A 25,000-nucleotide genomic window follows, 5' to 3' on the forward strand; every position below is an offset into this window, starting at 1 on the left:
AGTCTGATGTGTCTTTGTTGTGTGCTGTGAGCCATATAGTGGACCGGTGATTAGAGGTGTTCAGTCTGATGTGTCTTTGTTGTGTGCTGTGAGCCATATAGTGGACCGGTGATTAGATGTGTTCAGACTGTTGTGTCTTTGTTGTGTGCTGTGAGCCATATAGTGGACCGGTGATTAGATGTGTTCAGTCTGATGTGTCTTTGTTGTGTGCTGTGAGCCATGGATTGGACCGGTGATTAGAGGTGTTCAGTCTGATGTGTCTTTGTTGTGTGCTGTGAGCCATGGATTGGACCGGTGATTAGAGGTGTTCAGCATGTTGTGTCTGTTGTGGGCTGCGAGCCATATAGTGTCACTATGTCACGTGAGAGAGTCACAATTTAAGATCACAATGTGTTGGCTCTGTGTCACGTGAGAGAGTTACAATGTAAGATCACAATGTGTTGGCTCTGTGTCACGTGAGAGAGTTACAATGTAAAATCACAATGTGTTGGCTCTTTGTCACGTGAGAGAGTTACAATGTAAGATCACGATGTGTTGGCTCTTTTTCACGTGAGAGAGTTACAATGTAAGATCACAATGTGTTGGCTCTGTGTCACGTGAGAGAGTTACAATGTAAGATAACTTGCTGGCTCAGTGGCTGGCCTGCAGGTTGTCACTGTCAAGTCTCTGAGTCTTACAACATGGAGTTGAAGGAAAACCTCACATGAGGACCGTTTTAGACGCTACCCGTGTGTGTGGGTGGGACTGGGACCATAATAATATGTTTGTGCGGGAAGCCGTGTGTGTGTGTGTGTGTGTGTGTGTGTGTGTGTGTGTGTGTGTGTGTTTGTGTGTGTGTGTGTGTGTGTGTGTGTGTGTGTGTGTGTGTGTGTGTGTGTGTGTGTGTGTTAGCTGACAGTGTCGTCATTCAGCGATGTGATGTGTACAGCCGTGGTGTTCGGGGACCCCCATGTGCGGACGTTTGACGACGAGTGGTACCACTTCGGGGGAGCGGGGGACTTCTGGCTGGTCCGTTCCCCCTCCCTGTCCCTGCAGGCCCGGTTTCTGCAACGTCAGGACAGTGCGGGTACGGGGTTGTTCTTTCTGCCGCTTCTGCTTCTTTCTTCTTCTTCTTCTCTTTGATATTGTTTTATATATATATATATATATATATATATATATATATATATATATATATATATATACGCAGAACAATGATGTGTGTCCCACGGTGGTTCATACAGAGAATATATATGTATGTATATATATATATATATTCTCTCTCTCTCTCTCTCTCTCTCTCTCTCTCTCTCTCTCTGTCCGTGTCCTTGTCTCTTTCTCTCACCGTGTGTGTCTCTCAGCGTCTGTCTGTCCGACTGCAGCATACTGATGACAGAAAATGAAGATATGACACTTTCACTTGCAAAATATGTATCAGAGGCAATAAATATACGGAAAACGTCCATCATCGGTCCAAATACTCATTAATCACTTAAAAACTGATATGGGGTATATGAGGAAAAAGGCAGGGTTACATTTGGATGGTCAATCACGAAAATGTAACTATATGATGTGTTCGTATTGATATGATGGGTTTTGATGTTCAGGCATACATATTTATTTCATGATTTATATGTACTTTAGTATCTGTTTGTATTGATATGATATGTGTCGATGTTACATGCGTAAATATTTATCATGATTTGTATGTACTTCGTTTCTGTGTACTGTCCAAACCTTGGAGACGACCGACTGAAAAAAAGACACATTACCCCCCTGTCACATGTACTTTAAGCTAATGACAAAGTGCTAAAGTGTCACTCAGCTCTTATTAGTTTATGTTGTTTCAATTCTGTTTTTCCTTTCTGTTCCATTCTACCTGTTTTGCACCATTTAGTTCTGATTAGTGCCTACTATGTCACTAGAGCTTTACAGCTAATGACATTAAACATTTCAGTGTTCAGTGTCTGTCCGACTGTCTGTCTGTCTCCCCTCCCCTCCCCTCCCCCCCTCTCTCTCTCTCTCTCTCTCTCTCTCTCTCTCTCTCTCTCTCTCTCTCTTGCCTGTTCTGTCCATGTGTTCATACACATGAAGAGCAGAACTTGGCGCGTGATTTAGAATTACAGCCTGCTCGTGCTGTGACGTCGTCATGCACGAGTTCAAAATCAAATGATCCAATAAGCAATTTCTGTAACCATTTCTCGGCATCCAGTGGGTTATAGGAAGACAAACACAACCAATATACATACCTGTTCCCCGAAAAGAGAATATCGGTGCCTTAATGTCGGGATATAGGTCATTATCGTATCATTTGAGTCCTCCCTCGAACCCAGAAAGCCAGCTGTGACATCATGGCTTCTATTTCAACATTGTAGCAGTAACATTAGGACTTTAGCAATGCCTAAAATATCAGGAACAACACACAATCATTTCAGACTATTTGAAAAACACATTTATTGCTGGGTCACATTCCCCACGTAAAACCAACTCTTCACAATTTATCTTAGGCGTTCTTTAAAGGTTGAAGTTGAAAGAACAGCACTATTTCAGGAAACTACAAATCACATACCGTGTGTCCCACAATGGTTCACACGGTGAACAGTGATGTGTGTCCCACAATGGTTCACACGGAGAACAGTGATGTGTGTCCCACAATGGTTCACACGGCGAACAAACAATGATGTGTGTTCCTCAGTGGTTCACACGGAGAACAATGATGTGTGTCCCACAATGGTTCACACGGCGAACAAACAATGATGTGTGTTCCTCAGTGGTTCACACGGAGAACAATGATGTGTGTCCCACAATGGTTCACACGGAGAACAAACAGTGATGTGTGTCCCACAATGGTTCACACGGCGAACAAACAGTGATGTGTGTCCCACAATGGTTCACACGGCGAACAAACAGTGATGTGTGTCCCACAATGGTTCACACGGCGAACAACAGTGATGTATGTCCCACAGTGATTCACACGGAGAACAAACAGTGATTGTGTGTCCACAATGGTTCACACAGTGATTCACACAGAGAACAATGATGTGTCCCACAGTGATTCACACAGAGAACAATGATGTGTCCCACAGTGATTCACACAGAGAACAATGATGTGTCCCACAGTGATTCACACAGAGAACAATGATGTGTCCCACCGTGGTTCACACGGAGAAAAAACATTGATGTGTGTCCCACAGTGGTTCACATGGAGAACAATGATGTGTCCCACAGTGATTCACATAGAGAACAATGTGTCCCACAGTGATTCACACAGAGAACAATGATGTGTCCCACAGTGGTTCACACGGAGAACAATGATGTGTCCCACAGTGATTCACACAGAGAACAATGATGTGTCCCACAGTGATTCACACAGAGAACAAACTGCTCCCCACCTTCATGTCTTCCCTGGCGGTTAGAGGAGGTACGGGCTCAGACACGGTGACCTTCACCTTGGCCCCGCCAGACGACCTTCACCCCCGACGTGTGGACGTGGTGGTGAACCGCCAGCACTACTTCTTCGACACTGCGCTCGTCATGTGGCAGGACTTCTTCGGTGAGGGCGCTTGGTGCTAGCTGTGTTGTTATGTGTTGTGTTCTTTTTTGTGCTGTGTAGTTGTGTGTTTTGTTGTGTTGTGTTGTCCTGTGTCGTGTTGTGTCAATCTGCCTTGTGTTGTGTTTTGTTGCTGCGTTTTTTGGTTGCCTTTTCTGTGTTGTCTTGTGTTGTGATGTGTTGTCGTGTGGTTTGTTCTCGTGTGTTGTGTTGTCGTGTGCTGTGTTGTGTAGTGTTATTGTGTGTTGCGTCGTATTGTATTGTCTTGTCGAGTGCTGTGTTGTTACCTGTGTTGTGTTGTCGTGTGTTGTGTTTACCTTTAGTGGTGAACATCGATGCAAAGATCAGCAACATAATTACCGAAGCCAGTGTCGTCTTTTGGAGGACTCCATAAGAATGCATGGGAGCGGGGAGGACTCTGCATTATCATTAAGCTGAAGGTCCACTGAGCAGTAGTACTCAACACCCTTCTCTTTACCAGCGAGACCCGGACTATCCACAGCAGACACACTTAATTAACAGCTCAGTCATTTCAACTTGAGCTGCATCCGCTGACTTCTCCACATGCGATAGCAGGACAAAGTCCCGGACACAGGTCCTTGAACGGGCTAGCACCCACAGTGTCTACACCATCGTACAGAAAGCCCAAGCCAGATGGGCTGGCCATGTCGTCAGGATGTCTGACAGTCGGTTGCCAAAACAGCTGCTGTATGGAGAGCAGGGCAAGCGCTCAGTTGGGGGGGGGGGCGGGGGGGCAGAAGAAACGCTACAAAGATTGCCTCAAACTTTCCCTCAAGGACCTCAGCTTCAATCCCTGTGGCTGGCAGTTGCTTGTTCTGGATCGCACAAAACCTGGCGAAGCAGGAACACTAAAGGAACACACGCCACAGAAAACAGACGCACCACAAAGGGCTCAGAGGAAATGCAATGCGCGCAAAGCACGAGCTACCTCCACTTCCACTGCAGCATAAACCCGGATTGGCCTCTCCCTAACCCTAGGAAGAAGGTGGCAGAATGGTTAAAACGCTCAGCTGCCAATATAGAGTTCTGTGAGGGGGTGGGTTCGAATCCTGCTCTCGCCCTATCTCCCAGGTTTGTCTGGTAAATCAAACTGAGCGTCTAGTCATTAGGATGAGACGATTAACCGAGGTCCCGTGTACAGCACGCACTTGGCGCACTGAAAAAGAATCCATATCAACAAAATTGTTGTCCTGTGGCAAAATTATGTAAAAATAAATCCACTCTAAAGTATATAAGCACGCACTCAAGGCCTGACTAAGCGCGTTGGGTTATGCTGCTGGTCAGGCATCTGCCTAGTAGATGTGGTGTAGCGTATATGGATTTGTTCGAACGCAGGGACGCCTCCTTGAGAAAGTGAAACTGAAAATGAAACTTGACCTCAGCGGTCACTTCCGGACCCACAGTCACAAATCGCCCATCTGATGCTGATGTCGATGTCATCTCAGAATCCGAAGGACGAACAGCAGCATTTGTCTGTGTCTACATTTGTTTACATTCCATGTTCCCCCAATCTATATACCTATATTACATTTGTTTACATGCCATGTTCCTTGTACATGATATTTGTATATACATACCAAAATGAGTGGCTGTGCAACACTTGGTTTCACAGAAGGTTTGCACTATGACCTACTTTCAGGCTTGTCCATCGTTAACAATCAAAAGTATGCCACGTCGGCGGACGACCGTTACCATAGCAACTTCACCGTGCTGCTGGACAGTGGGGCGGGTGTTCAAGTGGCGGAACGGCACGGGCTGTTACATGCGGTGGTGCTCCTCCCTCCTCTGAAAAGGGTGAGCAACCATCATGATGATGATGATAATGATAATGATGATGGTGATTATGGTGGTGATGATGGTGATGATGATGATAGTGATTATGATGGTGATGATAATCATGATGAGGCGATGGTGATTGTGATGATGGTGATGACGATAGTGATGGTACAACAGTGCGGTGACTCTGGCAGGATAACGACGGATACGCTGGGCAGCCTGCCTCCAAAGGACTGCTGGGTTCGTGGGATGAGAAGAAAACCAACGAGTTCATGACCCCGGATGGAAACTACGTACCTAGCTCTGAGGATGAATACATTAAGTACAAGGACTTCGCCCTGAAATGTAAGTGTTCACCCAATACATAGACTTTGTCCTGAAATGTAGGTGTTCACCCAGTACAAAGACTTTCTCTTGAAATGGTGTACATCCAATACAAAGACGTTCTCCTGAAATGTAATTGTACACCCAGCACATCCATTACACCCAGTACAAAGACACCACCCTTGAATGTAAATGTATACCCAGTGCATTCATTACACCTAGTACAAAGACACCACCCTTGAATATAAATGTACAGCCAGTACATCCATTACACCCAGTAAAAAGACACCACCTTTAAATGTAAATGTACAACAAGTGCATTTATTACACCCAGTACAAAGACACCACCCTTAAATGTAAATGTACACCCAGTATAAAGACACCACCCTTAAATGTAAGTGTACACCCGATACATCTATTACACCCAGTACAAAGACGTCATCCCGAAATGCAAATGTATACCCAGTACATTCATTACGCCCAGTACAAAGACACCACCCTTAAATGTAAATGCACGCCCAGTACATTCATTACGCCCAGTACATGGATACCGCCCTTAAATGTAAATGTACACCCAGTGCATACATTACACCCAGTACAAAGACAGCAGCCTGAAATGAAAGGAGGTAGTTCCATGATGGATACGGTGTGTGGTGGGATGATGGTGATGATGGTGGTGATGACGATGATAGAGATGACAGTGATCATGATGATGGTGGTGACGATGATGATGGTGGTGATGACGATGACAGAGATGATGATGATAGTGGTGGTGACGATGATAGAAATGATGGTGATGGTGTTGGTGGTGGTGGTAACGACGATGATGATGATGATGATGATGATGATGATGATGATGATGATGATGATGACGTGTCTCTGTTTAGGGGCGGTGGGGGAGCGTCAGTCCCTGTTCCGGTTCAGCCACCCGGTGCTGTCAGACAAGTTTCCCTACACCGACCCCATCACCAACCACCTGGACCTCGCACTCAGCCCCAGTGAAGGGGAGGTCACCTCCACCTGTGGCACCACCACCAACCACCTCCACAACCCATGTGCCCACGACTACTACGCTACGGGGAATCGAACCCTGGCCCTCGACACCAGAGCTGCCTTGGAGGCCTTTGAAAGTCTGCGTCGGTCTCAGAAGAAAAGTGAGCGAAGCCGTTGAAAACCTGCTTTTGTTTTCAGAACAATGCTGAGAGAACCACCAGGTTTCCACGCATTATCATCACTGCGAACAATATCCTATTCACACATTACAAACATATTCTACTGGTTGACATAAGCATTATTCCGAACAATATTCTATCCACACGACATTACATACATGTTCTACTGTTGACATTAATCATTATTTCGAACAATATTCTATCCATATTACATACACAGTTTACTGGTTGACATAGCCATTATTTCAAACAATTTTCTATCCACACGACATTACATGCACATTATACTGGTGACATAATCATTATTTTGAAAAAATATTCTATCCACACGACATTACATGCACATTTTACTGGTGACATAATCATTATTTCGAACAATATTATGTCCACATTACATACACATTTTACTGGTTGACATAAACATTATTCTGAACAATATTCTATTCACACATTACACACACATTTTACTGGTTGACATCTTCATTAATTTATTCCGAACAATATTCTATCCACACATTACATACACATTTTACTGGTTGACATATTCATTAATTCATTCCGAATGATATTCTATTCACACATTACAGACACGTTTTACTGGTTGACAGAATTATTCCGAACAATATTCTATCTACACATTACATACACATTTTATTGGTTGACATAATCATTATTGCAAATAATATTCTGTCCACACATCATTACATACATATTTTACTGGTTGACATAATTATTATTTTGAACAATATTCTATCCACACATCATTACATACACATTTTACTGGCTGACATGATTATAATTCCGAACAATACTCTATCCACATTTTACATTTGCATTTTACTGGTTGATGTAATCATCAGTTTGTTCCTAACAATAATCTATTCACACATTGCATACATGTTTTACTGGTTGACATAACTATCATTCAGAAAAATAATCAATCCACACATTACATACACATTTTACAGATAGACATCTATTAACTCTCTCTCTGTGTGTGTGTGTGTGTGTCTCTCTCTCTCTCTCTCTCTCTCTCTCTTTATATATATAGAGAGAGAGACAGACAGACAGACAGACAGACATTGTTGTGCACCCAGATAGGTACCAGTATTAATTATTTTAAATTGATGTGCACATAGATGGGAACAATATTAACTATTTTAGTTGAAACACACATGGAGAGGAACAGTATTAACTATATGGAGATTGTTACCAACTATATCATCCAAATAAGCCAGAGCAGAGCAGCACTTCATGCATAATAGTACAAACCCCATATTCTGTATAGATTGTTTACAAACAATGGTTTACAAATAATGTCATGTCAAGAGTGTTACAGATTGCATTATCTTATATATCCCAATTATCAATTACATTACGAACAGCGCTACATTTAAATATTACAAGAACCATTATTATCAATCACATTACCAACAGCTTTACCTTTTGAACTGTTGCATGTACCATTATTATCCATCACATTATAAACAACGCTACATTTGCATTATCGCAAGTATCATTATTAGCCATCACATTACAAACAGCACTATATTTGAACTGTTGCAAGAAACAAAAGAATGGGAGAAAAACCCCGAAAACCTCAACCATCTATTAACACAGCCATTTCCCCCACTCTAGGAAGACATTGTCGGGAATGGCCAGAGGGCAAAACTGATGCGGAAGTGAAACTACTCATAGAAGAAAACAGTAAAGAAGAGGACATCATCATATACACAGATGGCTCAGTCACCAAAGACCAATCCGGTTGGGGATTCACTGCGAAACAAAATGGAAAAACAGTTAGGGAAGAGAATGCTGCCTACAAAGTCACAACCTCCAGCCTAACGATGGAAGTTGAAGCTGTGACACATGCCCTCCAGTGGCTATCGTCCATCCATACGCCCGGAAACCAACATGCCATGATTCTAACCGACTCAATGAACCTCATACAGAAAATTGAAAACGGAATGGGAAGCCCAGAGTGGCATAAGGCAATGCGCAACTTTCAGATTAAAAAACTCACATGGTCATACTGCCCGGGACATGCAGGTGTTAAGGGAAATGAGCGAGCTGACAGACTTGCTGGTAACGCAACACCAACGAGCGGCCTACATCTAGGAAAATCGGAAATCCTCAGAAAAGTCAAAGAATATCAAAAAGAACAGGTACAAGGCCATCACACCATCGATCGCCTCAAAGAAATAAAAGCAGAGAGAGGGAGTGGCCGTAAGTCTAACATGAAAGGTAGAGCACGATGCTTTGCTAATCAAACAAATATCGGCATCATTTCCAAACCAACATTGCGCAAATTTCTTCAAAACGGAACAGAGTCTCTGTGGGCTTTTCCAAATACAATAGACTGAGCAACACACTAGACGCCACGTTCTTGGCATCAGAGATCTTTTCCCATCCCTCTTGCGGCCAATCAGTGGCAGCCTCTGTGCGTGTGTGTGTGTGTTTGTGTGCATGTGTGGGTCTGTATTTTTGAGGGCGTTTGTGCATGCGCGAGAGTGTAAGTGTACACAAGTGTCAGTAGAGTTCTGTGCACGTGCATGTGTGTGTGTGTGTGTGTGTGTGTGTGTGTGTGTGGGAGGTGGGGGTGCGGGGGGAGGTGGGGTAGAGGATGAGGTATGTGAGTGTATGCATGCCTACACTGTGGGAGCAACAGGATATTGGAACGTATATATATATATATATATATATATATATATATATATATATATATATATATATCTTTGTACATATGTGTGTGGAGATATGGGCATATGTGTGTGTGCTTGTGCAAGTAAGTGTTCATCTGTGTGTGTGTGTGTGTGTATGTGTGTGTGTGTGTGTGTGTGTGTGTGTGTGCCGTGGAAGCTGTGATACGTAGACTAGAAATGAGTGTGTGGAGGGGGGGTAGAGGAGGTGCAGGGTAATGTGTGTGGTGTGTGTGTGTGTGTGTTGGAGCTCATGTACGTTTATATGTATTTGACTGTGCTTTCATATCTGTGAAACTGCATGTTCGGTGCATATGTTATGCATGTGTGGGTGTATATGTGAATGTGTGTCTTCATGTTTTACATCTATTTGCTTTTTTTTTTTTTACATTACAGTTATTATTTATTTATTTATTTGTGTAAGCTTATCTATCATTTATTCCCCCTTTTTTTCTTTTTTTTTTCCTCAAGGCCTGACTAAGCGCGTTGGGTTACGCTGCTGGTCAGGCATCTGCTTGGCAGATGTGGTGTAGCGTATATGGATTTGTCCGAACGCAGTGACGCCTCCTTGAGCTACTGAAACTGAAACTGAAACTGTTGCATGTACCATTATTAGCCATCACATTGCAATCAGCGCTAAATTTGAATTATTGCAAGAACCATTATTAGCCATCACATTACAAACAGCACTACAGTTGAAATATTGCAAGTACCATTATTAGCCATCACATCACCAACAGCACTACATTTGAGCTATTGCAAGTACCATTATTAGCCATCACATTACAAACAGCATTACATTTGAACTATTGCAAGTACCATTATTAGCCATCACATTACAAACAGCACTACATTTGAACTATTGCAAGAACCATTATTAGTCATCACATTACGAACAGCATTACATTTAAACTGTTGCATGTACCATTATTAGCTATCACATTACAAACAGCACTACATTTCTATTATAAGTGCCATTATTAGCCATCACATTACAAACAGCACTACAGTTGAAATATTGCAAGTACCATAATTAGCCATCACAGCACTACATTTGAGCTATTGCAAGTATCATTATTAGCCATCACATTACAAACAGCACTACATTTGAACTGTTGCATGGACCATTATTAGCCATCACATTACAGACAGCACTACATCTGAACAACTGCAAGAACCATTTTTTGCCATCACATTACAAACAGCGCTTCATTTGAACTGTTGCATGTACCATTATTAGCCATCACATTACAAACAGCACTACATTTGAACTATTGCAAGTATCATTATTAGTCATCACATTACGAACAGAATTACATTTAAACTGTTGCATGTACCATTATTAGCTATCACATTACAAACAGCACTACATTTGAACTATTGCAAGTATCATTATTAGCCACCACATTACAGACAGTACTACATTTGAACTGTTGCATGTACCATTATTAGCCATCACATTGCAAACAGCACTACAGTTGAAATATTGCAAGTACCATTATTAGCCATCACATTACAAACAGCACTACATTTGAACTATTGCAAGTATCATTATTAGCCATCACATTACAAACAGCACTACATTTGAACTGTTGCATGTACCATTATTAGCCATCACATTGCAAACAGCACTACAGTTGAAATATTGCAAGTACCATTATTAACCATCACATTACAAACAGCATTACATTTGAACTATTGCAAGAACCATTATTAGTCATCACATTACGAACAGCATTACATTTGAACTATTGCAAGAACCATTATTAGCCACCACATTACAAACAGCACTACATTTGTACTAGTGCAAGAACCATTATTAGCCATCACATTACAAACAGCACTACATTTGAACTATTGCAAGTATTATTATTAGCCATCACATTACAGACAGCACTACATCTGAACAACTGCAAATGGAGGAAGGTGGCAGAATGGTTAAGACGCTCAGCTGCCAATACAGAGAGTCCGTGAGGGTGTGGGTTCGAATCCCGCTCTCGCCCTTTCTCCTAAGTTTGACTGGAAAATCAAACTGAGCGTCTAGTCTTTCGGATGAGACGATAAACCGAGGTCCCGTGTGCAGCACGCACTTGGCGCACTGAAAAAGAACCCATGGCAACGAGAGTGTTGTCCTCTGGCGAAATTACGTAAAATGAAATCCACTTTCATAGGTACACAAATATGTAAGCATGCACTCAAGGCCTGACTAAGCGCGTTGGGTTATGCTGCTGGTCAGGCATCTGCTCAACAGATGTGGTGTAGCGTGTATGGATTTGTCCGAACGCAGTGACGCCTCCTTGAGAAAGTGAAACTGAAACTGCAAGAACCATTTTTAGCCATCACATTACAAACAGCGCTTCATTTGAACTGTTAAAAGTACCATTATTAGCCATCACATTACAAACAGCACTACAATTGAACAATTGCAAGAACCATTTTAGCCATCACATTACAAACAGCACTACAGTTGAACTATTAAAAGTACCATTATCATCCGTCACATTACAAACAGCACTACATTTGAACAATTACAAGTATCATTATTAGCCATCACATTACAAACAGCACTACATTTGAACAATTACAAGTACCATTATTAGCCATCACATTACAAACAGCACTACATTTGAACAATTACAAGTATCATTATTAACCATCACATTACAAACAGCACTACATTTGAACAATTACAAGTACCATTATTAGCCATCACATTACAAACAGCACCACATTTCTATTACAAGTGCCATTATTAGCCATCACATTACAAACAGCACTACATTTGTACTATTGCAAGTATCATTATTAGCCACCACATTACAAACATAACTAATATATATAGTTGTTACTTTAACACTATAAACAATGCAATAGAGCGATGGTGTTGACATTGTAACTGTGGGATGAATGAAATGATATAATGTGGAGTGATGGCCTAGAGGTAACGCGTCCGCCTAGGAAGCAAGAGAATCTGAGCGGTTCGAATCACGGCACAGCCGCCGATATTTTCTCCCCTTCCACTAGACCTTGAGTGGTGGTCTGGACGCTAGTCATTCGGATTACACGATAAACCGAGGTCCCGTGTGCAGCATGCACTTAGCGCACGTAAAAGAACCCACGGCAACAAAAGGGTTGTTCCTGGCAAAATTCTGTAGAAAAATCCACTGCGATAAGAAAAACAAATAAAACTGCACGCAGGAAAAAAACCAAAAAAAATTGGGTGGCGCTGTAGTATAGCGACGCGCTCTCCCTGGGAAGAGCAGCCCGAATTTCACACAGAGGAATCTGATGTGATAAAGAGAAATACGAATACGAATAGGAATACGAATACTGTTGTGCGTTGTGGTCAGTTTGGTGGCACGGGAGCCTGGTCATCCTTCACAATGCTGTGTGTTGTGTAGTCAGTATGGTCATGTGGGTGGCTGACTATCCCCCTAGCAGTGAAGAACAACACTAACTACAGAATGTTGTGTAGTCAGTATGGTCATGTTGGTGGCTGGATATCCCCCTAACTAATATCACTTCAAGTGGAAAGACGTTAAACTGAAGAATATCCCCCTAGCAGTGACGAACAACACTAACTACAGAATGTTGTGTAGTCAGTGTGGTCATGTGGGTGGCTGGATATCCCCCTAGCAGTGAAGAACAACACTAACTACAGAATGTTGTGTAGTCAGTATGGTCATGTGGGTGGCTGGATATCCCCCTAGCAGTGAAGAACAACACTAACTACAGAATGTTGTGTAGTCAGTATGGTCATGTGGGTGGCTGGATATCCCCCTAGCAGTGACGAACAACACTAACTACAGAATGTTGTGTAGTCAGTGTGGTCATGTGGGTGGCTGGATATCCCCCTAGCAGTGACGAACAACACTAACTACAGAATGTTGTGTAGTCAGTGTGGTCATGTGGGTGGCTGACTAGCCCCCTAGCAGTGACGAACAACACTAACTACAGAATGTTGTGTAGTCAGTGTGGTCATGTGGGTGGCTGGATATCCCCCTAGCGGTGAAGGGCAGTACTAACTACAGAATGCTGTGTAGTCAGTATGGTCATGTGGGTGGCTGACTAGCCCCCTAGAGGTGAAGGAGCACACTAACTACAGAATGTTGTGTGTTGTGTAGTCAGTATGGTCGTGTGAGTGGCTGGCTATCCTCCTAGAGGTGAAGGACAACACTAACTACAGAATGCTGTGTGATTTGTGGTCAGTATGGTCGTGTGAGTGGCTGGCTATCCTCCTAGAGGTGAAGGACAACACTAACTACAGAATGCTGTGTGATTTGTGGTCAGTATGGTCGTGTGAGTGGCTGGCTATTCTCCTAGATGTGAAGGACAACACTAACTACAGAATGCTGTGTGATTTGTGGTCAGTATGGTCGTGTGAGTGGCTGGCTATCCTCCTAGAAGTGAAGGACAACACTAACTATAGAATTCTGTGTGAGATGTGGTCAGTATGGTCGTGTGAGTGGCTGGCTATCCTCCTAGAGGTGAAGGACAACATTAACTACAGAATGCTGTGTGATTTGTGGTCAGTATGGTCGTGTGAGTGGCTGGCTATCCTCCTAGAGGTGAAGGACAACACTAACTATAGAATTCTGTGTGATTTGTGGTCAGTATGGACGTGTGAGTGGCTGGCTATCCTCCTAGAGGTGAAGGACAACACTAACTATAGAATTCTGTGTGATTTGTGGTCAGTATGGTCGTGTGAGTGGCTGGCTATCCTCCTCGAGGTGAAGGACAACATTAACTACAGAATGCTGTGTGATTTGTGGTCAGTATGGTCCTGTGGGTGGCTGGATGTCCCCCTCGCCGTGAAGGACAACATTAACTACACGGCGGGAAGCACGGTTCGGGTGACTGGGTGTCGCCAGGCCCCGGGTGGATCCGGCACCCTGCACGGCGAGCCCACTATCTACACCTGTGTGCAGAACGAAACGGAACACCTGCCTTTCTGGGACCCCTATGACGTCAACCATGGGCTGTGCACAGGTGAGCGGCTGCTGGCCTGTTTGTATTGTAAGGAGTGTTGAGGTGTTGAGGTGTGTTTGTATTGTGCAGTGTTTGTATTGTGCAGTGTTTGTATTGTAAGGAGTGTTGAGGTGTGTTTGTATTGTGCAGTGTTTGTATTGTAAGGAGTGTTGAGGTGTTGAGGTGTGTTTGTATTGTGCAGTGTTTGTATTGTAAGGTGTGTTGAGGTGTGTTTGTATTGTGCAGTGTTTGTATTGTAAGGAGTGTTGATGTGTGTTTGTATTGTGCAGTGTTTGTATTGTGCAGTGTTTGTATTGTAAGGAGTGTTGAGGTGTGTTTGTATTGTGCAGTGTTTGTATTGTGCAGTGTTTGTATTGTGCAGTGTTTGTATTGTAAGGAGTGTTGAGGTGTGTTTGTATTGTGCAGTGTTTGTATTGTAAGGAGTGTTGATGTGTGTTTGTATTGTGCAGTGTTTGTATTGTGCAGTGTTTGTATTGTGCAGTGTTTGTATTGTAAGGTGTGTTGAGGTGTGTTTGTATTGTGCAGTGTTTGTATTGTGAAGTGTGTTGGGGTGTTGAGGTGTGTTTGTATTGTATAGTGTGTTGAGGTGTTGAGGTGTGTTTGTATTGTGCAGTGTTTGTGTTGTAAAGTGTGTTGGGGTGTTGAGGTGTGTTTGTATTGTACACAGTGGGTGTTGAGGTGTTGAGGTGTGTCTGTTCTGTACAGTGTGTGTCGAGGTGTGTTTGTATTGTACAGTGTGTTGAGGTGTTGAGGTGTGTTTGTATTGTGCAGTGTTTGTATTGTAAGGTGTGTTGAGGTGTGTTTGTATTGTGCAGTGTTTGTATTGTAAAGTGTGTTGGGGTGTTGAGGTGTGTTTGTATTGTACACAGTGGGTGTTGAGGTGTTGAGGTGTGTCTGTTCTGTACAGTGTGTGTCGAGGTGTGTTTGTATTGTACAGTGTGTTGAGGTGTGTCTGTATTGTACAGTGTGTTGAGGTGTGTCTGTATCGTACAATGTGTTGAGGTGTGTCTGTATCGTACAGTGTGTTGAGGTGTGTCTGTATTGTACAGTGTGTTGAGGTGTGTATGTATCGTACAGTGTGTAGAGGTGTGTCTATATCGTACAGTGTGTTGAGGTGTGTCTATATCGTACAGTGTGTTGAGGTGTGTCTATATCACACGATGTGTTGAGGTGTGTCTCTATCATACAGTGTTGAGGTGTGTCTGTATCGTACAGTGTGTTGAGGTGGGTCTATATCGTACAGTGTGTTGAGGTGTGTCTATATCGTACAGTGTGTTGAGGTGTGTCTATATCACACGATGTGTTGAGGTGTGTCTCTATCATACAGTGTTGAGGTGTGTCTGTATCGTACAGTGTGTTGAGGTGGGTCTATATCACACGATGTGTTGAGGTGTGTCTCTATCATACAGTGTGTTGAGGTGTGCGAGTGTGTCTGTATCGTACAGTGTGTTGAGGTGGGTCTATATCACACGATGTGTTGAGGTGTGTCTCTATCATACAGTGTGTTGAGGTGTGTCGGTATCGCACAGTGTGTTGAGGTGTGTCTATATCACACGATGTGTTGAGGTGTGTCTCTATCATACAGAGTGTTGAGGTGTGTGTATCGTACAGAGTGTTGAGGTGTGTCTATATCGTACAGTGTGTTGAGGTGTGTCTATATCACAGTGTGTTGAGGTGTGTATGTATCGTACAGTGTGTTGAGGTGTGTCTGTATCGCACAGTGTGTTGAGGTGTGTCTATATCGTACAGTGTGTTGAGGTGTGTCTATATCGTACAGTGTGTTGAGGAGTGCCTGTATTGTATTGATGCTGCTGTTGCTGCTACTGCTGCTGATGATGATGACGATGATGATTCTTCTTCTTCTTCTTCTTCTGTTTCTCCGTAGTAGTAGTAGTAGTAGTAGTAGTAGTAGTATCTTCGCCATCATTGTTATTATTGTTGTTATTGTTGATTCTCTTTTCTTTTTCTTTTATGTTTTAGATTTCATATGAATGTGTTTATATTGTGATGTTTGTGGAGGTGTTTTCTTCTTTTTCTTTTATCCTATAGTGAGAAACTGCACGGAATGCTGGACGACATGTGTTTCCTTTCGGATTTGTAGATTCAGCATTGCAAAAGATAAATGTTACGTTTCCAGATGATTGTTATGTTTCTGTGACTGAGAGAGACTAGATGTTTAGTAGAGACTCTTGATTCTGAGTTCAGCATCGTAAAAGATGATACGTTTCTGTGACTGGGACGAACTGTTTACATTTCTTTGTCACTGAGGAGTTTGTTGTATTTATTGTAACTGTTCAAACTATATCTTTGTCACAGAGGTGTTTATTTTAACTGTTCAAACCATCTCTTTGTCACAGAGGTGTTTATTTTAACTGTTCAAACCATCTCTTTGTCACAGAGGTGTTTATTTTAACTGTTCAAACCATCTTTTTGTCACAAAGGAGGTTGCTGTTTTTATTTTAACTGTTCAAACTGTATCTTTGTCACAGAGGTGTTTATTTTAACTGTTCAAACCATCTCTTTGTCACAGAGGTGTTTATTTTAACTGTTCAAACCATCTCTTTGTCACAGAGGTGTTTATTTTAACTGTTCAAACCATTTCTTTGTCACAGAGATGTTTATTTTAACTGTTCAAACCATTTCTTTGTCACAGAGATGTTTATTTTAACTGTTCAAACCATCTCTTTGTCACAGAGGTGTTTAACTGTTCAAACCATCTCTTTGTCACAGAGGTGTTTATTTTAACTGTTCAAACCATCTCTTTGTCACAGAGGTGTTTATTTTAACTGTTCAAACCATCTCTTTGTCACAGAGGTGTTTATTTTAACTGTTCAAACCATCTCTTTGTCACAGAGGTGTTTATTTTAACTGTTCAAACTATCTCTTTGTCACAGAGGAGGTGGAGGATGCCAGTTTGGCACTGATCATCGGCGTCGCTGCTGGTGCTGTGGTTTTCATCGTCATCATCGTTGTGGTCATCATTATCATCGTCAGGAAAAGACGATCAGGAAAAGAGAGGTAGGGTTAGGTAACCTCGGGGTGTCGTGTGTGTGTGTGTGTGTGTGTGTGTGTGTGTGTGTGTGTGTGTGTGTGTTTGTGTGTGTGTGTGCTGTGAGAGAGAGAGCGAGAGATACTGGTGGGTGGGTGGGTACATGACTTTGTTTTGCAAGATGACCAGAGAGAAATAAACCTCTGATGATGGTTTGCAGGGTGACCAGAGGGAAATAAACCACTGATGATGGTTTGCAAAATGACCAGAGAGAAATAAACCTCTGCTGATGGTTTGCAGGGTGACCAGAGGGAAATAACCACTGATGATGGTTTGCAAAATGACCAGAGGGAAAAAAACCTGTGATGATGGTTTGCAGGGTGACCAGAGGGAAATAAACCACTGATGATGGTTTGCCAGATGACCAGAGGGAAATAAACCTGTGATGATGGTTTTGCAGGGTGACCAGAGGGAAATAAACCATGATGATGGTTTGCAAGCTGACCAGAGGGAAATAAACCTGTGATGATGGTTTGCAGGGTGACCAGAGGGAAATGAACCACTGATGATGGTTTGCAGGGTGACCAGAGGGAAATGAACCACTGATGATGGTTTGCAGGAGTGACCAGAGGAAATGAACCACTGATGATGGTTTTGCAGGGTGACCAGAGGGAAATGAACCACTGATGATGGTTTGAGTGAGAGAATGAGAAGTAGTACCTATGGGGCAAACTGATATTGTGTTGCATGGGGACCAAAAGGAAATCCCTGAACTAGGTGTATGTAGGAGGGAACCACTGACTTCGTTCTGCAGGGTGGCCGGAAAGAAATGCACCACTGACTTTGTTTTGCAAGATGACCAGAGGGAAATGAACCATTGATGATGGTTTGCAGGGTGACCAGAGGGAAATGAACCACTGATGATGGTTTGCAGGGTGACCAGAGGGAAATGAACCATTGATGATGGTTTGCAGGGTGACCAGAGGGAAATGAACCACTGATGATGTTTTGCAGGGTGACCAGAGGGAAATAAACCATTCATGATGGTTTGCAGGGTGACCAGAGGGAAATAAACCATTCATGATGGTTTGCAGGGTGACCAGAGGGAAATGAACCACTGATGATGGTTTGCAGGGTGACCAGAGGGAAATGAACCACTGATGATGGTTTGCAGGGTGGCCAGAAGGAAATGAACCACTGATGATGGTTTGCAGGGTGGCCAAGAAGAATTCCGCTGCCAGACAGGACGCGGCTCTGGAACCTGGCACGGACGAGACACTGATCAAAAGAAAGGCCAGGGATGAGTGAGTTCCCCTGTTTCTGAAATACACACACACACACACACACACACACACACACACACACACACACACACACACACACACACACAGTGAATGAGAGAGAGAGAGAGAGAGACGGGTGGGGTGGTGGTCGACGACGAGGACAAACCAGTTCTTTGTACAGAAATGCGGAAGTTGTTCGCAGACCTAAACGTTTCAGCGTAATGAACTCACGGAGGTGTGTGTGTGTGTGGGGGGGGGGGGGGGCCGTTAAAACACAGCCCCTCTCCACCTCCTCCTCAATGACACCCCCTCGGTTCCCGAAACAGGTTATTTTTCTTCCTTTCAGATCGTAAAGTAACGCGAGATAAAGGTGTTTGTTTCTCAAAAGAGGTGAGACAGGTTAGGTTGGTAGACAGACCGACAGACAGACAGGGATCACACTATATACTCTACAAAACATCTGCTGTGAAACAAAACAGGAGCAAAGGAGCACACGCCAGGCCCTCGCATACACCCAACGCTGTGGTCGGGAGCATTGAGAGCCTTCCATACCTCTATACAGAGAGCCTTCCCCAGGTCTGTGCAGACAGCCTTCCCCAGGTCTGTGTAGACAGCTTTCGCCAGGTCTGTGTAAAGAGCCTTCCCCAGGTCTGTGTAAAGAGCCTTCCCAGGTCTGTGTAAAGAGCCTTCCCTAGGTCTGAGTAAAGAGCCTTCCCTAGGTCTGTGTAGACAGCCTTCCCCAGGTCTGTGTAAAGAGCCATCCCTAGGTCTGTGTAGACAGCCTTCCCCAGGTCTGTGTAAAGAGCCTTCCATAGGTCTGTGTAAAGAGCCTTCCATAGGTCTGTGTAGACAGCCTTCCCCAGGTCTGTGTAAACAGCCTTCCATAGGTCTGTGTAGACAGCCTTCCCCAGGTCTGTGTAGACAGCCTTCCCCAGGTCTGTGTAAACAGCCTTCCATAGGTCTGTGTAGACAGCCTTCCCTAGCTGTATGTAGAGAGCCTTCCCCAGGTCTGTGCAAAGAGACTTCCCCAGGTCTGTGTAGACAGCCTACCTCATGTCTGTGTAGACAGCCTTCCCCAGGTCTGTGTAGACAGACTTCCCCAGGTCTGTGCAAAGAGACTTCCCCAGGTCTGTGTAGACATACTTCCCCAGGTCTGTGCAAAGAGCCTCCCTTTGGTCTGTGTAAAGACCTTTCCGTAGGGCTGTGTAGACAGCCTTCCCTAGCTCTATGTAGAGAGCCTTCCCCAGGTCTGTATAGACAGCCTTCCCTAGGTCTGTATAGACAGCCTTCCCCAGGTCTGTGTTGACAGCCTTCCCTAGGTCTGTGTAAAGAGCCTTCCCTAGGTCTGTGAAGACAGCCTTCCCTAGGTCTGTGTAAAGAGCTTGCCCTAATTCTTCAAGACAGCTTTCCCTAGGTATGTATAAAGAGCCTTCCCCAGGTCTGTGTAGAAAGCCTTTCTAAGGTCTGTGTCGACAGCCTTCCCGATGTGATGAGCTGTATGGGTGTAAAAATGTAGGTTACTCAGAAGAATCACTTTTCTTATTTGAATGTGGACAGATTTGTAGATGGATATAGGAATAGACAGATGTAGAGAAAGGCGCATAGACAGATAGATAGATAGATAGGATATTCGTCAAAAGAAAACTCCCAGAGATAAGCTAGTAGGCTTTTTTCTCATGTAACCTGATCATGAAAAAACGCATGTCGAAAGAATGTAAAATTAGGTGAGAAATGTTACTGTCAGAAACCAGCCAGACATCACAGGGTGGAAATGTGTGTTAAACATAATATTGTCATACCAAACACCAAAGGGTGCAAACATATGTTAACAATGATATTGTCATACCAAATACCAAAGGGTGTAAATGTATGTTAACATTACTGTCATACCCAACACGAAAGGGTGTAAACGTATGTTAACAATATTGTCATACCCAACACCAAAGGGTGTAAACATATGATTACAGTGATATTGTCATACCCGACGCCAAACGGTGTAAATATGTGTTAACAATGCTATTGTCATACCAAATTCCAAAGGGCGTAAATGTGCATGAACAATAATGATATTGCCACACCCAACACTAAAGGATAAGAACGTGTGTTAGCAATGATGGTGTCATACCCAACACCAAATGGTGTGAACATGTGATGACAATGATGTTGTCATACCAAACACCAAAGGGTGTGAACGTATGTGAACAAAAATGCTGTCAGATACCAGCTTGGCATCAGCCTGTTTCCAAGTTGTTGCAGAAGCAGCTAGCTATTGTTGCAGAAGCAGCTAGCTAATAATACTGTCAGATACCAGCTTGGCATCGGTCTGTTCCCATGTTGTTGCAGAGGCAGCTACCCAATGAGCGAACGAAGGACTGCAGAGGTGTAAAGGTGTGAAGGGCTGCACAGGTGTAAAAGCTGCACAGGTGTGAGGGCAGTACAGGTGTGAAGGTAGTACAGAGAACAACGTCAGCACCAGTCCTCCAGCCTGCAGCTCTGGAATCGTGTTGTGCTGTGTGAGAGGAGGTGGGCTCATCCTTCACACTCAGTCCAGTGATTGCATGCACGGTTGCCATGGGAACATTTCCAAACATCAGACTTGGCAGCATTAGTTTATACATGTTACACCAGAAAACTGTATCTTTAACACTGTGTACTTTGTCCAGTCTTATGTAAAAGGAATATTGAATATTCATACTCAGCGCTACTGTTCGTCAAACGTTTGATCATGTGTCTGCTGCTTTCCTTCGCGCACCTGCTTACGCCCGTGTGAATGTGAACATTAACGCGAACAAAAACGCAGAAACATTGTTTTTTTTTCTGAAAAAGTAATACACGCAACATACGCACGCAAATAAACACACACACACACACACACACACACACACACACACACACACACACAGACTTGGAATTCGCGCTTCTTCCATGGTTTCATGTGTATTATGGCAGAACAATATGTGGCTTGGTTTTGTTGCTTTCTGCGTGTGTGATGTTTGATAAAGAACTGTGAATTGCTGTGGAAGGCACATACAGTAACATAGACATCGTGGTCACTGCTCCATGACATAGACATCCCGGACACTGCTGCATGACATAGACATGAGGGTCACTGCTCCATGACATAGACATCATGGTCACTGTTCCATGACACAGACATCATGGTCAGTGCTCCATGACATAGACACAATGGTTAGTGCTCCATGTCAGACATCGTGGTCACTGCTCCATGACATAGACATCCGGGACACTGCTGCATGACATAGACATCATGGTCACTGTTCCATGACATAGACATCATGGTCACTGTTCCATGACAAAGACATCATGGTCAGTGCTCCATGACACAGACATCATGGTCAGTGCTCCATGACACAGACATCATGGTCACTGTTCCATGACATAGACATCATGGTCAATGTTCCATGACATAGACATCATGGTCAGTGCTCCATGACACAGACATCATGGTCACTGTTCCATGACATAGACATCATGGTCACTGTTCCATGACATAGACATCAGGGTAACTGTTCCATGACATAGACGTCAGGGTAACTGTTCCATGACATAGACATCAGGGTAACTGTTCCATGACACAGACATCAGGGTAACTGTTCCATGACATAGACGTCATGGTCACTGCTCCATGACATAGACACCATGGTCACTGCTCCATGACATAGACATCATCGTCAGTATTCCATGACATAGACATCAGGGTAACTGCTGCATGACATAGACATCAGGGTAACTGCTGCATGACATAGACACCATGGTCACTGCTCCATGACATAGACATCATGGTCAGTGCTCCATGACATAGACACCATGGTCACTGCTCCATGACATAGACATCAGGGTAACTGTTCCATGACATAGACATCATGGTCACTGCTCCATGACACAGACATCAGGGACACTGTTCCATGACATAGACATCATGGTCAGTGCTCCATGACACAGACATCAGGGACACTGTTCTATGACATAGACATCATGGTCAGTATTCCATGACATAGACATCAGGGTAACTGCTGCATGACATAGACATCAGGGTAACTGCTGCATGACATAGACACCATGGTCACTGCTCCATGACATAGACATCATGGTCAGTGCTCCATGACACAGACATCAGGGACACTGTTCCATGACATAGACATCATGGTCAGTTCTCCATGACATAGACATCAGGGTAACTGTTCTATGACATAGACATCAGGGTAACTGTTCCATGACATAGACATCAGGGTAACTGTTCCATGACACAGACATCAGGGTAATTGTTCCATGACACAGACATCATGGTCACTGTTCCATGACACAGACATCAGGGTAACTGTTCCATGACATAGACATCAGGGTAACTGTTCCATGACACAGACATCATCGTCAGTGTTCCATGACATAGACATCAGGGTAACTGTTCCATGACATAGACATCATGGTCACTGCTCCATGACATAGACACCATGGTCACTGTTCCATGACATAGACATCATGGTCACTGCTCCATGACATAGACATCAGGGTAACTGTTCCATGACATAGACATCATGGTCACTGCTCCATGACATAGACATCAGGGTAACTGTTCCATGACATAGACATCATGGTCACTGCTCCATGACATAGACATCAGGGTAACTGTTCCATGACATAGACATCATGGTCACTGTTCCATGACATAGACATCAGGGTAACTGTTCCATGACATAGACATCATGGTCACTGTTCCATGACATAGACATCATGGTCACTGTTCCATGACATAGACATCAGGGTAACTGTTCCATGACATAGACATCATGGTCAGTGCTCCATGACATAGACACAATGGTTAGTGCTCCATGTCAGACATCATGGTCACTGCTCCATGACACAGACATCATGGTCAGTGCTCCATGACATAGACATCATGGTCAGTGCTCCATGACATAGACATCATGGTCAGTGCTCCATGACATAGACATCATGGTCAGTGCTCCATGACACAGACATCAGGGACACTGTTCCATGACATAGACATCATGGTCAGTTCTCCATGACATAGACATCAGGGTAACTGTTCCATGACACAGACATCATGGTCAATGTTCCATGACATAGACATCAGGGTAACTGTTCCATGACACAGACATCATGGTAACTGTTCCATGACATAGACATCATGGTCAATGTTCCATGACATAGACATCATGGTCATTGTTCCATGACATAGACATCAGGGTCACTGTTCCATGACATAGACATCATGGTCAATGTTCCATGACATAGACATCATGGTCACTGCTCCATGACATAGACATCATGGTCACTGTTCCATGACATAGACACCAGGGTAGTCACCGAGGGACTTCATCCATTCAAACATGAGTGACACACGGGTCACGTGGTTGCTCACGTGATATGAAACTGTTTCTATGGTGGATAGGAAACTGGAACAACATCGTGTTCATGCTCGTGTCGTCTACTACTACTACTACTACAATACAATACAATACAATACAATACAATACGATCTTTAATAATCCATTTGAAAATTACATCTGCATTCAGTGGTTTGTCACTCACACCAGTCTCACAGCTTCTTGTTGAGTATAGTATGAATATGAACATGACAGAGCTTAAACGTAAAAAAAATGTAAAGGTTGAATTAAATCATGAAAGTAATAAAATTTAACAGCTTCATTAATCACAACGTAAAAGACATTATAACATATGGTTTTACGAAAAAAAATAAGGGGTAATTATTATTAATATAATCATTATCATTATTGTTGTTGCCCTTGTTATTACTGTTATCATCATCATCATCATCATTATCATCATCTTGTTGCTGTTATTGTTGTGTCTGAATCCCCAGCACACATCGATTAATTGGCTCCAGCTATAATCGGAATATTGTTTGTAATATATATATATATATATATATATATATATGCTAGATTGTAGGGTAGGTATGTCTAATTACGAACGATCCAGTCAAAGCGACCAGCTCAACGTGTGTACTGTAAAGATAATATGTCGTACGATACTCAAACATAGTTCTTTTGTTTTTGAAGGCTTTCACCGACTGGTTGCACCAGGAAAAGTTTGTCTGCTCATTCCTTTCAACGTTTTGTCGACGTTTGAAATAGTAGGGGTGCCTGATGGTAAATGCGAAAGGGCAAGTCTAATTGCGAACGATGGTTTGGGTACATGTAAACAATTAAAAC

The 25,000-nt window shown here is 43.3% G+C and overlaps 1 protein-coding gene across 1 annotated transcript in view; it reads left to right on the plus strand.

Annotated features, from left to right (window-relative positions):
* LOC143284113 (sushi domain-containing protein 2-like) overlaps nucleotides 1-25,000 on the plus strand; it is a 54,302-nt gene that overhangs the window by 28,133 nt on the left and 1,169 nt on the right. The window contains exons 15-23 of the mRNA XM_076590768.1: nucleotides 929-1,066; nucleotides 3,341-3,532; nucleotides 5,190-5,344; nucleotides 5,521-5,671; nucleotides 6,538-6,804; nucleotides 14,298-14,510; nucleotides 17,405-17,528; nucleotides 18,714-18,803; nucleotides 21,126-25,000. The exon at nucleotides 21,126-25,000 is cut by the window's right edge and continues 1,169 nt beyond it. Coding sequence (XP_076446883.1) covers nucleotides 929-1,066; nucleotides 3,341-3,532; nucleotides 5,190-5,344; nucleotides 5,521-5,671; nucleotides 6,538-6,804; nucleotides 14,298-14,510; nucleotides 17,405-17,528; nucleotides 18,714-18,803; nucleotides 21,126-21,168 — 1,373 coding nt within the window. The 3' untranslated portion in view covers nucleotides 21,169-25,000. The remainder of the gene's footprint in view (nucleotides 1-928; nucleotides 1,067-3,340; nucleotides 3,533-5,189; nucleotides 5,345-5,520; nucleotides 5,672-6,537; nucleotides 6,805-14,297; nucleotides 14,511-17,404; nucleotides 17,529-18,713; nucleotides 18,804-21,125) is intronic.

This window comes from Babylonia areolata, chromosome 7 (assembly GCF_041734735.1).
Source record: "Babylonia areolata isolate BAREFJ2019XMU chromosome 7, ASM4173473v1, whole genome shotgun sequence".
NCBI lineage: Eukaryota > Metazoa > Mollusca > Gastropoda > Neogastropoda > Buccinidae > Babylonia > Babylonia areolata.